Source organism: Thalassophryne amazonica, chromosome 6, assembly GCF_902500255.1.
Source record: "Thalassophryne amazonica chromosome 6, fThaAma1.1, whole genome shotgun sequence".
In the NCBI taxonomy this organism is placed as follows: Eukaryota; Metazoa; Chordata; class Actinopteri; order Batrachoidiformes; family Batrachoididae; genus Thalassophryne; species Thalassophryne amazonica.
In genome coordinates, this window is record NC_047108.1 from 120,284,440 (window position 1) to 120,303,486 (window position 19,047).

Sequence of the window (19,047 nt, forward strand, 5' to 3'; positions counted from 1 at the left end):
TATGTATAAATGAGCTGCCTCATGTTAATACAGAACAATTAATACAGAACAATTTTGTTGAAAAATTCAAAATATTAAAGCTTAGGGCCCCGTCACACCTCGATGATTTAGCCAGAGTATGATGATAGCTCCAATTCCACTGAATAGTTCGGGTCGGTACTGCACGGTATGATACGTGATGGAACAGTTAAGCCTGGCTTGGTTTGCGTTTCCATCACCAGCAAAACTCTTTTGTTTGGCAGGTGGAACACTTAAATATTGATAAGCACATCACAGAGTGCATACGCTGGTGCGCAGCCTTTCTTCTCCACGCGGTGGCAAAAGAGAGTAAAGGTGGATTAGTGGTTAGCACTGTTGCCTCACAGCAAGAAGGTCTTGGGATCGATTCCCACCTGTGGCCTTTCTGTTTGGAGTTAGCATGTTCTTCCTGTGTTTGCGTGTGTTCCCTCTGGGTGCTCCGGCTTCCCTCCATGTGCAAAGACATGCAGGTTAGGTGGATTGGAAACTTTAAAAATTGCCCAGGTCTCTCTTGTAAAAGAGACCTCGATCTCAATGGGATTAACCTGGTTAAATAAAGGCTAAATAAAGATAATTTAACATTATTTTATTTCATTTATGTCTTGGTTGATCATGGGATTTATTTTCATTGCGTGCGGACTGCTGAAAAGTGACTGGCGTCTGTAGTAAACGCTGACATGAATGAATGAGTCGCTGTGACTCTTTCAACTTTTAAAATAAGTTAATTGTCTGGTTGTGGCAAAAAAGCCAGCGTTCTCTGTTTCAGGTTGAGAATGCACATGGAGCAGAAAAACCCCCGAGAGACTTGCTTTAAAACACTACGTTTCTTCAGCCACAACAAGGAATTAAAGTATTTTCAGATGTTTTACAAAATCAGTACGGTTTATGTGGCTACGTTTTCGTCAAGCTGTGAGGGTGAATCCAACTGAAACCAACAGGTAAGACTAAGACTTTATGTTTACTCAGCATGTGAATGTGTCAAATATTAAAACCTGTCTGTTTGCATGAAGACTGCAGCTTTGAGCCAATCAAAGAATTTCAACTTATGAGTAAATTACAAGAAACGTGTGTTAACAATTGCATAACTTACCTACAACTTATGTCCTGCATATGCAGAACATATGAGACACGTCGAAAATATTGTGCATGCCCAAAATGATTGAGGTACTCGACTTCGGCGTACTACAACGTATATTAGTGTGCTTCAACGTGTTCTTAACATGTACAAAACTTAACTTATTAGATATATGCTAGCATATGTCAGCATTCTTAATACGGTCAGCATATGCTGGCTAAATCGTCAAGGTGTGACAGAGGTGTTAGTTTGAGAACACAACTCCATCTAAAAGGACAACATGCAAAATTAACACTTAAATCACCATATAACATTGGCCTTACTATACGTTTCACTTTTCACAGCACTGACTTGTCCTTCGTCTCATTGCCCGATGCACGAAAATGATTCATAAAAGGGTGGGGTGATAAACATACTGTTAATGAGTGAAAGACGTTAGTGCACATAATAAATACCTGTCCATATGTGAACATATTGGCATATTCTGAAGTTAATAAAGTTCAGTGTGAATTAGATAAAGAATTCATGGTTGTTTTGCCACTAACAGGCAACATTTAAGTTCACATTTTAATCTAGCATATCTATTTTATTTATTCATTCATTTAAACAGAAACAGAATTCAAAACCCATTTATCAGGATATATTATATATAGTGGGTTTGCAATACAACCCCTGGCAATAATTATGGAATCACCGGCCTTGGAGGATGTTCAGTTGTTTAATTTTGTAGAAAAAAAGCAGATCACAGACATGACACAAAATTAAAGTCATTTCAAATGGCAACTTTCTGGCTTTAAGAAACACTATAAGAAATCAAGAAAAAAAAAATTGTGGCAGTCAGTAACGGTTACTTTTTTAGACCAAGGAGAGGGAAAAAAATATGGACTCACTCTATTCTGAGGAATAAATTATGGAATCACCCTGTAAATTTTCATCCCCAAAACTAACACCTGTATCAAATCAGATCTGATTGTTAGTCTGCATCTAAAAAGGAGTGATCACACCTTGGAGAGCTGTTGCACCGAGTGGACTGACATGAATCATGGCTCCAACACGAGAGATGTCAATTGAAACAAAGGAGAGGATTAGCAAACTCTTAAAAGAGGGTAAATCATGCAATGTTGCAAAAGATGTTGGTTGTTCACAGTCAGCTGTGTCTAAACTCTGGACCAAATACAAACAACATGGGAAGGTTGTTAAAGGCAAACATACTGGTAGACCAAGGAAGACATCAAAGCATCAAGACAGAAAACTTAAGCAATATGTCTCAAAAATTTAAAATGCACAACAAAACAAATGAGGAACGAATGGGAGGAAACTGGAGTCAACATCTGTGACCGAACTGTAACAAACCGCCTAAAGGAAATGGGATTTACATACAGAAAAGCTAAACGAAAGCCATTATTAACACCTAAATAGAAAAGAAAAAAAAACCCAAAAACAAACAAAAAAAAAAACAAGGTTACAATGGGCTAAGGAAAAGCAATTGTGGACTGTGGATGAATGTCATATTCAGTGATGAATCTCAAATCTGCATTGGGCAAGGTGATGATGCTGGAACTTTTGTTTGGTGCCGTTCCAATGAGATTTATAAAGATGACTGCCTGAAGAGAACATGTAAATTTCCAGAGTCATTGATGATATGGGGCTGCATGTCAGGTAAAGGCACTGGGGAGTTGGCTGTCATTACATCATCAATAAATGCACAAGTTTACGTTGATATTTTGGACACTTTTCTTATCCCATCAATTGAAAGGATGTTTGGGGATGATGAAATCATTTTTCAAGATAATGCATCTTGCCATAGAGCAAAAACTGTGAAAACATTCCTTGCAAAAAGACACATAGGGTCAATGTCATGGCCTGCAAATAGTCTTAATCCAATTGAAAATCTTTGGTGGAAGTTGAAGAAAATGGTCCATGACAAGGCTCCAACCTGCAAAGCTGATCTGGCAACAGCAATCAGAGAAAGTTGGAGCCAGATTGATGAAGAGTACTGTTTGTCACTCATTAAGTCCATGCCTCAGAGACTGCAAGCTGTTCTAAAAGCCAGAGGTGGTGCAACAAAATACTAGCGATGTGTTGGAGCGTTCTTTTGTTTTTCATGATTCCATAATTTTTTCCTCAGAATTGAGTGATTCCATATTTTTTTCCCCTCTGCTTGGTCTAAAAAAAGTAACCGTTACTGACTGCCACAATTTTTTTTTCCTGATTTCTTATAGTGTTTCTTAAAGCCAGAAAGTTGCCATTTGAAATGACTTTAGTTTTGTGTCATGTCTGATCTGCATTTTTCTACAAAATTAAACAACTGAATGAACGTCCTCCGAGGTCGGTGATTCCATAATTTTTGCCAGGGGTTGTACATGTCCGTCCATCCATCCATCCATTTTCTTCCGCTTTATCCGGAGTCGGGTCGCGGGGGCAGCAGCTCAAGCAAAGCCGCCCAGACCTCCTGATCCACACACACCTCCCCCAGCTCCTCCGGGGGAACCCCAAGGCATTCCCAAGCCAGCCGAGAGATGTAGTCCCTCCAGCGTGTCCTGGGTCTTCCCCAGGGTCTCCTCCCAATGGGACGTGCCCGGAACACCTCTCCAGCGAGGCGTCCAGGGGGCATCCAGAAAAGATGCCCGAGCCACCTCAACTGACTCCTTTCGACGTGGAGGAGCAGCGGCTCGACTCCAAGCGCCTCCCGAGTGACTGAGCTCCTCATCCTCTCTCTAAGGGAGCACCCAGCCACCCTACGGGAGGAAACTCATCTCGGCCGCTTGTACTCGCGATCTCGTTCTTTCGGTCATGAGCCAAATCTCATGACCATAGGTGAGGATCGGAACGTAGATCGATCGGTAAATCGAGAGCTTTGCCCACCTACTCAGCTCTCTCTTCACCACAACGGTCCGATACAGCGACCGCATCACTGCGGATGCACTGCAATACATGTATTTGTATTAAACTGCACAGTACACCCGCGATGGTTTGGTTGACAGAACTGCATGGAGAATACACGGTACGACTCTGCACAGCATGATTATAGACTATAGAGACATGTCTAACATTTTATCTAATGTCCACAGAGTGCATGTCACTCTGGTTCCATGCTCAGTGCAAGAGGCATGAACAGACCCCCCTCAGTCTGCTCTCTTTGAGTCTGAGGCAAAGAGGAAACAGTGAGAGGGGCAGCTAAAGCAAGTGAAGGGACCATTTCAGTCAGAAACTTTGGGACCATAAATGGAACTGGTTAATTTACCCTTTTCTTCTGAAACATGAACCTAAAAGTAAAAATGCACTAATATGCATTTGTGTTAAATCGCTGTCCCAGGATGAGAGCCGTGCCCATTCCACTTTACACAGAAAACACCAACTTATAAACTGATGTTTTATATGAATTAGTGTCAAATTTTCACAGAAATTATAGGCACAGAATAGCAACACTGCATACAATGATTTCAAATCTGTGCAAAGTGAGGTTTTATGTGTAGCAGTCATTTGCACAAAAGTGAAACCAACTTAAAATGGACAAAATATGCATAAACTGACAAAAAACAAAACACTTAACGTGCTTCACAGTAAATTCATCCCAACGAGAATGACTAGATGTAATCCAGTTCATTCACATATATACACACATACATACACGCATGCATACACTCAAGCTGGACTTCTTCACTGTCTCTGCTCAAGCTCTGTACAACACTGGGGGCAGCATCACATACAGCAGAAGAAAGTGCTACACAGAAGAAACCCAGAAGAAGCAGCCAGTTGTTTATAGCCCGTTAGCATAGCATTAATTTCCATATTTTTGATGTTATACGAGGTCTATTAGATAATAAACCGACCCTTTTATTTTTTTTTTAACTATATGGATTTGAATGACGTGCGATTACACCAATCATGCTTGAACCCTCGTGCGCATGCATGAGTTTTTTCACGCGTGTCGGTGACGTCATTTCCCTGTGGGCAGGCCTTGAGTGAGATGTGGTCCCGCCCTCTTGGCTGAATTCCTTTGTTTCACACGCTGCTCGAGACGGTGCGCGTTGCTTTATCAACATTTTTTCTGGACCTGTGAGGAATATCCGAGTGGACACTATTCGAGAAATTCAGCTGGTTTTCGGTGAAAAGTTTAATGGCTGATGAGAGATTATGGGGTGTTTCTGTCGCTGTAAGGACTTCCCACAGAGCAGGACGTCGTGCAGCGCTTCCAGGCGCCGTCGTCGGCCTGTTTCGACCTGAAAACATCCTAATTTAAGGCTTAATTCACCCAGGATGTCGTGAGAGAACAGAGAAGATTCAGAAGAGGCCGGCATGAGGAGTTTATGCGGACATTCCACTGTTTAAGGACATTTTTTAATGAAAGACGTGCGCGCAAATTCGCCGAGTCGTTTCCGTGACGACTCGGCAAATCTGTGTGCGCCGCGACAGGAAAAACACCTCCGTGTTGAAAACCATTTGTAAAATTCAGGCGGCTTTTGATGGCTTTCAACAAGTGAGTAACTGAGAAATTGTTTAACAGCTTAGGCATGTTCCAACTTGCCCGTTAAGGTTTCCAACGGAGGTGTTTTTCCTGTCACGACCCCCCGCGGTCGGGTCCGGCCTGACATGCGACTCTGCCCGCACGTTCTTTCATTACAAAATGTCCGTTAACAATGGAATGTCCGAATAAACTCCTCATGCCGACTTCTTCTGAAAGTTCTCTGTTCTCTGACGACTTACTGGGTCAACAGAGCCTGAAATGTGGAAGTTTTCCAACTTGAAACGGTGAGACGCTGCCGCCTCGAAGCGCAGATCGCCGTCAGGCACCGTGGGCCGTCCTTACGGCGACACTACCAGACCAAAATCTCTCATCAGCCATTAAATTTTTTACCGAAAACCAGCTGAATTTATCGAATAGTGTCCACTCAGTTGTGCCTTACAGTTTTGAAAAAATTTTGATCAAACAAAGCAGCAGTCTCTGAGCCATTCCTAAACAATGAAAAAAAAAAAAATCGACGAGAGGGTGGGCGACTCCTCACTCAAAGACTGCCCACAGGCGAATGACGTAACCGACAGGCGTGAAAGAACTCTCGCATGCCCACGAGGGTTCAAGCATGTCTGATGTAATCACACGTGATTCAAATCCATATGGTTTTTGAAAAAAATAAGGTCGGATACTTTTCTAATAGACCTCATATATAACCATGAACTTAAATAAAAACTTCTTAAATTTGCAATGATTCAATGCAGTAGAGACGACGCCCTATTTCAAAGTAGAGGTACTTCAGCCAGAGGCCTCGCAGACGTGCAGCAGCTCCGGCATAAATACGGAGCTGAACGGAATGTCAAGTTCAAACTGGTATACCAACCACTATAAGATAGAAAATAAAAATATGCCAGTCCACATCTCTTGTATTACCTCAGCTCACTTTTCAGAAAGTCCAAATCTTATAAGTACATTCTGGACTTATTCAAAAACATTACCACACCAAGATAAGTATAAGATGAAACTAAAGCCTGCCATTTCTAACACTGCTGAGTTCTAATCTTCCAGAAGAACTCTGAAAGTGAGACACAACTCATGTATAAAAGCTAACTGAATCAAAACTGAAATGCAGCTCAGAAGTAATTCCTCTGACAATGACAGCGGAATACAACTGGTTTAGTACCGTTTCTAAAACACGTTTATGTGTAGGCAGTTTGCGACGGACGGTAAACTGGACGTTTTACTGTGTTTAATAAGAGGACGACAGAACACTGTCACCACAGGCGATGATGGTGACACCCCACGCACCAGAAAGGTACGTGCCGTTAAAGCATTTATGCTAACCTTCTGAAATTAGACGAAACATCTCGTTGGTGGTGGGTAGAGTACAAGTACTAAAACTAAAGAAGTGAACATTCCACTTTGAGAAACTTAAAGAAATATATATTCCATGTTAATGTTACTAAGTTACTTTCTTCAACTGTATATCTGGATAGTCTTGCTGTGTTGTCACATGAAAATGTTAATTTGTGGAGCAGATGTTTCAGTGAGTACCACCCACAGACTGTATATATACACACACACACACACACACACACACACACTGGATAAAGCCTGCATGACATTACTCGGTTTTCTATAGAGACCCGAAAAAGCCAAAATCAATCAATCAATCAATCAATTTTTTTATATAGCGCCAAATCACAACAAACAGTTGCCCCAAGGCGCTTTATATTGTAAGGCAAGGCCATACAATAATTATGTAAAACCCCAACGGTCAAAACGACCCCCTGTGAGCAAGCACTTGGCTACAGTGGGAAGGAAAAACTCCCTTTTAACAGGAAGAAACCTCCAGCAGAACCAGGCTCAGGGAGGGGCAGTCTTCTGCTGGGACTGGTTGGGGCTGAGGGAAAGAACCAGGAAAAAGACATGCTGTGGAGGGGGCAGAGATCGATCACCAATGATTAAATGCAGAGTGGTGCATACAGAGCAAAAAGAGAAAGAAACAGTGCATCATGGGAACCCCCCAGCAGTCTACGTCTATAGCAGCATAACTAAGGGATGGTTCAGGGTCACCTGATCCAGCCCTAACTATAAGCTTTAGCAAAAAGGAAAGTTTTAAGCCTAATCTTAAAAGTAGAGAGGGTGTCTGTCTCCCTGATCTGAATTGGGAGCTGGTTCCACAGGAGAGGAGCCTGAAAGCTGAAGGCTCTGCCTCCCCATTCTACTCTTACAAACCCTAGGAACTACAAGTAAGCCTGCAGTCTGAGATCGAAGCGCTCTATTGGGGTGATATGGTACTACGAGGTCCCTAAGATAAGATGGGACCTGATTATTCAAAACCTTATAAGTAAGAAGAAGAATTTTAAATTCTATTCTAGAATTAACAGGAAGCCAATGAAGAGAGGCCAATATGGGTGAGATATGCTCTCTCCTTCTAGTCCCCATCAGTACTCTAGCTGCAGCATTTTGAATTAACTGAAGGCTTTTTAGGGAACTTTTAGGACAACCTGATAATAATGAATTACAATAGTCCAGCCTAGAGGAAATAAATGCATGAATTAGTTTTTCAGCATCACTCTTAGACAAGACCTTTCTGATTTTAGAGATATTGCGTAAATGCAAAAAAGCAGTCCTACATATTTGTTTAATATGCGCATTGAATGACATATCCTGATCAAAAATGACTCCAAGATTTCTCACAGTATTACTAGAGGTCAGGGTAATGCCATCCAGAGTAAGGATCTGGTTAGACACCATGTTTCTAAGATTTGTGGGGCCAAGTACAATAACTTCAGTTTTATCTGAGTTTAAAAGCAGGAAATTAGAGGTCATCCATGTCTTTATGTCTGTAAGACAATCCTGTAGTTTAGCTAATTGGTGTGTGTCCTCTGGCTTCATGGATAGATAAAGCTGGGTATCATCTGCGTAACAATGAAAATTTAAGCAATACCGCCTAATAATACTGCCTAAGGGAAGCATGTATAAAGTGAATAAAATTGGTCCTAGCACAGAACCTTGTGGAACTCCATAATTAACTTTAGTCTGTGAAGAAGATTCCCCATTTACATGAACAAATTGTAATCTATTAGACAAATATGATTCAAACCACCGCAGCGCAGTGCCTTTAATACCTATGGCATTATGGCAAAATGGCCCCCTATTCAGGGCGTCACCATATTGAGAGGCCCACCTGCAGTGATTTATAATGAACTCATTAATGCATCAAGGGGCGGAGCATGTGTGACGAAGAAAGCCCGAGCAGACCCCTCTCTCTGAGTACAAAACACCATTTAACAGGCTAGCCCCTGATCAGATCTTTATTATTAAAATCATATTTCTTGCGGACTGCTCGGAGGTTCTCCTAATGATTTATTTGGGTGTGGAGAGTAAAAGTTACGAGCCGTGTATTTCATCAGTAATCGTGCATTAAGTGAACCTAAGTGCAAACACCGCTAGCACACAATATTAAATAATGCAGTGCAATTGCAATGGGGACATCTTAGATGATCTGTTAGGATGTTTCACCGCACAACACAGATTATTCTAGGTGTATGTTATAAGATATTCCAAACAGACAGAGCAAAAACACAATAGTGAGTGACTGCTGCCAGCTGACTCAGAGTTACACTCAGAAGCTATGAAGGGCGGAGTCACTGGACTTAGCAGCTGCCCCTCAAAGCAACCACCCCCACAATTACTCAGAACTTTATGACTTAAAATGTCAAACTAAGAAGTTACACAAATTCATCCCCCATACAGTTTTCATGGGGGCAGAAATATGGCATATGACAAATGTACTTTAGTACATTGGTCACAGTCCTGTCATCTGAATTTCTCAGATGACTCTGCCAATGTGGGCAGCAAGGCAGTGAACCAGGATGCTAAGTACAGGAGTGTGGTGGACAGGTTTGTGGACTCAACCACCTGCAGCTCAACATATCTAAGACAAAGGAGCTGGTGGTGGACCAAATCCAGTTACCATCAATGGAACTGAGGTGGACATTGTGAACTACTACAAGTACCTGAATGTCCACATAGACAACAGACTGGACTGTAAACACAGATGCTGTGTATAACAAAAGTCAGAGCCAAATGTACTTCCTCAAGAGGCTCAGATCTTTCAGTGTCAGCAGAAAAATGTTGCACAGGTTCTACCACTGGTGGTCTCCAGCATCATATTCTATGCTGTACTGTGCTGGGGCAGCAGACTGAAGGCAGCTGAAACAAACAGACTCAACAAGCTCATCGGGGGAGCTGGCTCTGTCCTGGGGGTTAAGCTAGAGTCTGTGGTGGAAGTGTCAGAGGGGAGGATGTTGAGGAAACTGCTCAGCACCGGGACAGCATGTCCCACTCCCTGCATGCCACACTGACGTCCCATCAGAGCACCGTCAGCCACAGACAGAGACCACTGAGGTGCACCACAGAACACCACAGGAGGTCTTTCCTACCTGTGGAAATCAGACAATTCCTCCCCCCTCTGCAGGATGAATACAGTTATTCTGTGTTTTCAGTTACTCAGAGTTATGTTCTATATTGTTGAACATCTTGTTCAAATGTCTATAAAAAACAAAACAAAAAACGTTTACTGTTTCAGTACTTTGGAAAAATAATTTCCTTCGGGATAAATAAAGTTGATCTTATTCTTAAAATGTAGATTACAGAGCCAAAAATGATTGTAATAAGAGTATAAATATATGTTGCATACACAAAAAGAAGAATGTGCAAAGTGCTAGCCCCCCCCCAATACTTTAACTTGTGTGCATAAGTGCATTACATTAACACATTCCTACCAACCCCTTATCGTGTTTAGATGTTATTAGCATGAAGACTCGAGCCTTTTGGTTCAATTTTCCCCACAAATAGCCAAAACTTCAGCTATCAGCAGAGAAAAAAGTACACGGACCGCGTGGAAGCATAATTTCATGACATCACAGATGATGTTACAACAATAAGAACAGAGAGACTGAGATAGTAGAAAGACCTGAACCAACACTGAAACCACTGATCTGTGGAGCAGTGGAATGTACTGATCTGGCTTTTTCCTCTCAGGATATCAATTAATTCACCTGTGCAATTGTGTAAACATTGTGACAAATTGTCCTTTGTGTATCGAGGCGACTCTATATTTTCAGAAACAAGCTGTAACATCATCTGACCCTTAAACTGGCTTCAATAACTCGAAAACAATAAATGCCGCCATCTTCAACTTCAAAGGACGGATAACAAGGAAAAGCATCACATTAGACTTTGTTGCGCCAGATCAATCAGAAAAGCAACCTTGTTCAGAGAGAGCAATATTCTACAGACAAGTCTGCCACCTGCTTGATGCAACATCCAGCTTTTCGTACCCATCAGCTAACCAGGAAAGATAGTAACTATGGTCGGAAACATGATGCCCACTACATGGCCAAATATGGCAGAATATATGAACTTGTGCTTATGCACATGCCGTTCGTTACCTTTGAATTTTATCAATGTCCTTATTATCAGCAGATGTACTACAAATCATTAACTTGTTAATTCACGGACCTCAGTGCAGCTGCTTTGTTCTGCACCTGAATGTGAATGCTGTCTCCACAAATGTCCCCAAAGAACTGTACTTCAGAGAGAGTCAAGCACGGTTAAAACCCATGGACTCTAACGTCTGTTGTCACGGTGTCTTTTGGCATTGGGGAGTGAGGTTTACAAACTACATATGCACAGCACCTCCTGCTGGCCTCCATTTACACATGCATCAGATACAAAATATGCAAAGTAATTTCAACAGAAATAAATACATAACGAAACTTCTTTGGTATGTCTACTACCAATAAGCAGAGGCCACTCTATGTTTCAATACTGGCACATATGAAAACACATCCATCGGGATGCACTCGCATGCAACATTGTCGATTCATGACACAAATACATACGGTGCATCTAGAAAGTATTCACAGCCCTTCACTTTTTTTATATTACAGCCTTACTTTAAAAAGGAGTAAATTCATTTTCCCGCTCAAAATTCTAGCAACAACCCATAATGACAACATGAAAAGTTTTTTTTTTAATTTTTGCAAGAAGAAATCACGTGTACATAAGTATTCACACCATTTTCTCAATTCTTTGTTGATGCACCTTTGGCAGCAATTACAGCCTCAAGTCTTCTATATGATGTCACAAGCTTGGTGCTCCTGTCTTTGGGCAGTTTTGCCCATTCCTTTTTGCAGAACCTCTCAAGGTTCATCAGGTTGGATGGGAAGCATCGGTGCAGGATGTTTCTGTATACTGCTACATTCCTTTCCCTCAATCCTGACTAGTCTCCCAGTTCCTGCTGCTGAAAAACATCCCCACATCATGATGCTGCCACCACCATGCTTCACTGTAGGGATGGTACCTGGTTTTCCTCAAAACATGATGCCTGGGATTCACAGCAAAGAGTTCAATCTCTGCCTCATCAGACCAGAGAATTTTGTTTCTCATGGCCTGAGAGTCCTTCAGGTGCCTTTTGACAAACTCCAGGTGGGCTGTCGTGCCTTTTACTAAGGAGTGGCTTCTGTCTGGTCACTCTACCATACAGGCCAGATTGCTGGATTGCTGCAGAGATGGTTGTCCTTCTGGAAGGTTCTCCTCTCTCCACAGAGGAATGCTGGAGCTCTGACCATGGGGTACTTGGTCACTTCCCTGACTAAGGCCCTTCACACCGATTGCTCAGTTTAGATGGGCAGCCAGCTCTAGGAAGAGTCCTGGTGAATCTGAACTTCTTCCATTTATGGATGGAGGCCACTGTGCTCACTGGAACCTTCAAAGCAGCAGAAATGTTTCTGTGCCCTTCCCCAGATTTATGCCTCGAGACAATCCCGTCTCAGAGGTCTACAGACAATTCCTTTGACTTCATGCTTGGTTTGTGCTCTAACTGTCAACTGTGGGACCTTATATGTAGACAGGGGTGTGTCTCCAAATCATGTCCAATCAACTGAATTTACCCCAGGTGGACTCCAACTAAGCTGTAGAAACATCTCAAGGATGATCAGTGGAAACAGGATGCACCTAAGTTCAATTCTGAGCTTCATGGCAAAGACTGTGAATAGTTATGTACATGTGATTTCTTAGTAAAATCTAAAAGAAAGAAAAAAAAAATCACAATTAGTGCAGCAGATAAGAGAATATTTAGAGCAAAATCCTGCAAATGGTGATAAAAGCATGAAATTCGGCAGAAATACTCAAACATTTCTCTTTTGAAGAAAAAAAAAATGATTGGCCACTTGAATTTTCAGCTGGCGTTCAAGTAGGGGTCAACTGAAGAATTACACAGTGGTCAAAATTAAAAGATACTCCAGTCATATTGAAAACTATACCACATTATTTGCTTGATCATAAAGATTCCAAAAAGGTATAGTTTGGACTATCTGTGACTGAATTCTATGGAGTTACGGGATGAAAACAGCAAAAATGGTGACAAAGGTCAGTTTCAGTTTGTACAGGGGTCAAAAGTTAAAGTTGCTCCAATGTTGGTTAAAAGTGATGCAAATTAGCTAATAGGATTAATAAATGGAGTAGTTTTGACAGTGTTGAATGCTTGGTCTCCAAAGTAAAGGTCAAACAAGGTCAAAGTCCATTGGATTCTATGACATGTGACATGTTACCCCATAACGTGATAACTCAGCATGATCATGGTCCAAACTATTCCTTTTAAACACCCTGTTAAATCAACTAATAATTTGCATCACTTTTTACCAAAGTTGGAGCAACTTTAACTTTTGACACCTGTACAAACTGACACTGACCTTTGTCACCATTCTTGCTATTTTATCCCATAACGCCATAGAATTCAGTCACAGATAGTCCAAACTATACCTTTTTGGAATCTTTATGATCAAGCAAATAATGTGGTATAGTTTTCAATATGACTGGAGTATCTTTTAATTTTGACCACTGTGTAATTCTTCAATTGACCCCTACCTGACCACCGACTGAAAATTTAAGTGGCCAATCGGTTTTTTCAAAAGAGGAATGTCTAAGGAGTATTTCTGCCGAATTTGGTGCTTTTATCACCCTTTGCATGATTGCTTTAGTTATCTGCTGCACTAAATTCCCAGCAGAAGACTGCCCCTCCCTGAGCCTGGTTCTGTTGGAGGTTTCTTCCTGTTAAAAGGGAGTTTTTCCTTCCCACTGTCACCAAGTGCTTGCTCACAGGGGGTCATTTTGACCGTTGGGGTTTTTCTGTAATTATTGTATGGCTTTTGCCTTACAATATAAAGTGCCTTGGGGCAACTGTTTGTTGTGATTTGGCGCTATATAAATAAAATTGATTTGATTTAAATGTTATTATATAGAATTTGAAAAAAAAAAAAAAAAAGAAATTTCATCCATTTTAGAATAAGGCTGTAATATAAAATGTGAAAAAAGTGAAGTGCTGTGCATACTTTCCGGATGCACCGTATACACTAGCTGCTACTGGCACCTGTGGCTCCAAACACTTCAAGGAAATATCTAAGATGAGTCATTGTATAGAAACCTGAGAGGTTAGTGGTAAAAAAAGAGAAAAAAAAAAGCAGTGTTTCATGCAATAAGTTGTCATTAATAAAGCAGCAACTGAGAGAGACAGCATGAATAAATAACATGCTAAAAACAATACGGTTTTGAATGTTATGGATGAATATCTGAAATGAGTGTGATATTTGGAAAGTCCTTAGTTTTGTAACATTATTTTGTGCAATTAGTCCATGGGCCAGGCAGGGTACTGGTACCACTTAAGGGCAGTAAACAACACTTACAATCCAGCCTCATGACCTACACAAAAAAATATGATGACAGCTGTAACCAGGTGGGGTACATTTAGAAATCCTTCAGTCATATTGAAAGGTTCTGCTATGTTAAATTAAATATTAAATTATTTTATTTTATTTTTATTTTATTTTTCTAAAATCTGCTATGGTTAGTTATCAAGATACAGGGTAACGCAAGTCATAGAATCCAATGGTCAGTGATCTGATTTAACCATTCCTTTGGAGACCAAGCATTCAACACAGTCAAAGCCATTCCAATTATTCTATTCCTAACACTATTAGCTCAACTAACAATTTAATTTAACACATGAACCCAAGCAGACAAACCATTTAAAGAGCACAGGCGCTGGGTATGAAAATGACAGCAGTGTTTGATAGAAACTAGCACTGACACTTGTGCCACACTATGTAGGTGTAAAACAGGACCTGGACTGTAATATCACATATATAATGAATATGCATCTTAATCTACAGTAAAGCGGGTTATTAGTTGGATCCCTAACTACTACTTTAATGCTTCTTTTGTGATAATACAATGGGAAAGTTACATCGTCGCATTCTCCCACACAGATTAGAAGTGGTCTCAAATTGACTACGCAAAGCAAATGACGAGGTTTCTGCACAATGAGCATGATGAGTTTTACATATTAACCTAAAACATTTCTCCCAAACACAAAACTTTAGGTACATGTTAATCTATTTGAAGGTGAGATTGCAAAGCAACATACTGTATTTGAGTAGTGTGCAGTGTAATTCAAAACTCTGCAACAGAAAGCAAAGAATCAAAGTTGTAGCGCTTCAGGGTTTTTTTTTTACTCTAGTTATACAAATGTAGCTGTATGTTCAATCTTTTCACCCAAAGTAAAAAACAAAAAAACAAAAACTGCAGTTAGCTACTAGACGTGAACTTCAAAGTGTCCAGCATTTCTTCTATTAAATGTAGAAGAAAATAAAATCAGAACTATAAATAAATATAGGTGAGTTGTTTATATCCTCCTGAGAACCAGCGTGGAAAAGCATCTTTCAGTTTACCTTTGCGGTCCAATACAGAGGACATAATGAATGGGGGATCTCAGCAAGATATACACTATTAAAAAAAAACAAACAAACACGCACACAAGGATCACGAGCGGCATCTTGAGAAAAAAATGATTCTTGTACCTAATTCCACATACACAGCACAGTTTGGACATTACTGCTCAGATTCTGACCTTCGGTATCTTGCTCTTCGTGGACCCATGGGTTTGTGAGTTGCCACAGCAGCAGCGAAGCTCAGCAGACAACAGAAGGAGGTGATGCTGATTTTGGCCACTTCCAATGGTCCTGATGTACCAGTCCAGTATTTCTCAGCCAAATAGAGACACATGATAAGGAACCACAGGACAGAAACCACAGCATCAATTCTCCTCAACCTGGAAAAGCACAAGTGCCACTTTACATACAGTGGAGAAAAGTCTCACGTCTACTCAAGGAAAACACAAGGAGGATGATTAGTTACCTGACGGGTCCTGCTAAGAAGATTGCAGTGATACAGGTCAGCAGGCCAACAGAGACCACAGCGAGCTGGTTTTCCTTTCCGTACTCCACCAGCACCACGGCCTTTTCCACAGCTATGTCTGGAAGCAGCAGGAGAAGATTGTCCCAAAGAGGCAGAGCGTCACCGCTTTTGTTGTCGTTGTTGTTGGACTCATTGTAAGGTTTAGGTTTGGGAGGGATCACGCCACCACTTAATGTGGGTAGTGCATTCGGCGAAGCAGCCTGGTCTGCCTTTCCATAGAAAATTGTAGCAAGCAGGAAAGCACAGGTGAGGAAGACAAGGACACGTAACAGCACAACCCCCATGGGAGAGGCGGCAGAGTGTGTGCTCTGTCAGAAGAAAAGACAGTTTTATTGTCAATCCTCACTTTTCAACAACATACAGAAATGGATAAACTACACAAAACTTTACCTTCATCTACATACCGCACAAAATCATCTCATATTTTTCAAGGTGGCTCAAAGTACAAGGCATCCAATTTTTACAGAGGGCATGGAATGACATATTACAAGATATCAAGAATTAACCACGAGTTTGCACAGAGTTAAGAAGAGTTGCCCCAGCCTTTCCTTGTGCCATGCTGAGCTTGAGTTAACCAAAGTACTCAATAGTTCCACCGAGTTCTGGAGAGACAAAGATGAAGACTATGAAGGAAACCTGTCCTTTCCCAAAACCTCAGTATTTTTCCCCTCACCACTACCAAGTGGTGTCCCTGCATGAGCGGACTTGATACCGAAAATAACTAGAGGAAAGCTGGGTATAGAAATCAAAGAGCACAAAGTTGTAGGTTGGCCTCTTATAGAGCCAAACTCAAGCAGGTGTTAAGGTCTAGCTTGTGCTTCCTGAGAGTCCTCAATAAGCACAAGCTAGACTCCAACCTGCTGCTGACCTTCTACCAAGCATCCACCCAGAGCCTGCTGACATACTGCATCACAGCATGGTACGGCAGCTGTACTGCTGCAGACAGGGAGAGGCTCCAGAGAGTCATAAAGACAGCCCAAAGGATCATTGGCTGCCCTCTCCCCTCCTTGATGGACATTTACAGCTCCCGCTGCCTTAGCAGAGCTCTAAACATCACTAAAGACAGCTCCCACCCTGGCTTTGAACTGTTTGACCTGATATCCTCAGGTAAGCGCTACAGGTGTATTAAGACCAGAACAAACAGACTCAAAAACAGTTTCTTTCCCAAAGCGGTAACCATCCTGAATTCCCACATGCACCGACGATAATGTGCAACATTCCATCCCATAATGTGCAATATTTATAATTTTTAATAATGTATATAATAACATACTTATTCTGCAATGTACATACCACCCAGGACCGTGTACCTTACCTTCTAATGTTTACATCGTATATATATTTTTTGATACATATTATTTGATATCGCTGCTTTTCTAATGTTACATCATATATATATTTTTTGATACATATTATTTGATATCGCTGCTTTTCTTCTCACTTGCCTGCACTAATGACAATAAAAGGCATTCTATTCTATAAGTGCTACACGCCATTGTTAGACAACTTTCATGTCTGAATAATGCTATAACCCAACTTCTAACAAGTGATGCCCATCTGAACAGACACTGCACTGAAGCCATTTTAGAGTTACCAAGCTTTACTAAAACTAAAATTAGAAACATCTGATATCCACTGCTGCAAAACTGGTCTGTTAATGCTTGAATCACTCGTATACTGACTGCAGGTGTGTTTATATGTGTTGGCCCTGCGATAAACTGGCAGTCTGTCCAGGGTGTTCCTCGCCTCTCGCCCAGTGACCACTGGGCTCCAGTGGCCCTGTGACACTTAACTGCAATGAGTGGGTCTAGAGAATGAATGTCACCATCTCATTTAGTCAAAATCTATCTTGAGTTCTGTAGAACGCAAATAATGAACAATTACATTAAACTACTGTTATGAATCTGGAGTTGAATGACAAACTCTTGCTAATATAACAGTTAATTACCATCTTGTAGTTGGTTAGAAATCTTACAACTCTCCTCCAAAATACTTTTATCATCTGATGCAGTGTCTTGTCTGAACATAAAAATTGTACCAGTGTAGTGCCTGCTTGCAGTTTGTAATTGCACTGACCTTTACAAAGGCTTTGTCAGAGTCCCTGCTGCGGCGAGTTGATGGTTTAAGAGTACAGTCCTCACTGACGGTTTTGATATTTGATGTAGTACTCCACTGCGGTCTGACATGGCCTGCATAACTTGTAGGTCTGTTCAAGGTGATGCTTGTAGGATTCAATTTCCTCATCGTAGTTCTCCTGCAACAACAACAAAAATGCAACCAAGACTACAGAGTTACATCAACACTATGCATGTGCTGTGGGAGAGTAAAGCACGTACATCATCTCTGGGGATAAATGAGGCCAACTGCTTGATTTTTGCAGACTGGTTGTTGTTGCACTTTCTGCACAGCAGCATCTGACAGTTGACCCACTGCAGCGTCTTGGGTGTTTCAGATGTGGGTAAACTTCCAGACACTCCATGGTTCAGATGCTCCATGTACTGAGCTGGGATGGGCTTGTTGTAATCACCATTCTGAAATCAAGATCATAAAAATAAATAAATAAATAAAAAATAAAATATATAAAAAAGTCATGAAAAGAAAATAACAGCAAAATCCAGAGTCACTTCAGGCTACTGAATATAAACACATTTGTAAAATACTTATATGTACCTCCTGGAAACCATTGTACTGCTCACAGTTGGGGCAGTCCCAGCAGTTCCTGTTCCCATAGGGTACCACTGTGTTCCGATTGCAGAACCAGCAGTTCACACTGGCATGCGTGGGCTTCTTTCTGAAAAGGACAGTTTGTTTTCTTACAATAACACATAAAAAACAATAATTCTAGAACCAAGTGCTAATGAAATGGACACCAAATAGCACACAAAAGGAAGTAATTCAGTAAGTCATTCATTCATTCAATCACAGGCACCACGATCACTGTCAAATCTTCCTAAATTTAGCACACAGCCAAAGATAAAATAATTTAATATGCATAACTTCTGGAATGCATAACTAGGGTAGTCATTGTAGAAATGCTCTAGCAACTACTTTATAGTTTCTGATTCATATACCAAGCTTTTTATAGACTTATAAAACATTCAGAAAATAAGACGACGAAGAAGAGGAGAACGTTTCCACAAACAGCGGGAGAAGAAGAAAACTAGAAGGGTGGAAA

General features: G+C 41.0%; 1 protein-coding gene across 1 annotated transcript in view; it reads right to left on the reverse strand.

Moving 5' to 3' along the window:
- tmem201 (transmembrane protein 201) overlaps window positions 1-19,047 on the reverse strand; it is a 43,836-nt gene that overhangs the window by 12,728 nt on the left and 12,061 nt on the right. Inside the window, 7 exon segments of the mRNA XM_034173279.1 lie at window positions 15,526-15,726; window positions 15,813-16,180; window positions 17,949-17,986; window positions 17,989-18,012; window positions 18,015-18,126; window positions 18,209-18,403; window positions 18,543-18,663. Coding sequence (XP_034029170.1) covers window positions 15,526-15,726; window positions 15,813-16,180; window positions 17,949-17,986; window positions 17,989-18,012; window positions 18,015-18,126; window positions 18,209-18,403; window positions 18,543-18,663 — 1,059 coding nt within the window.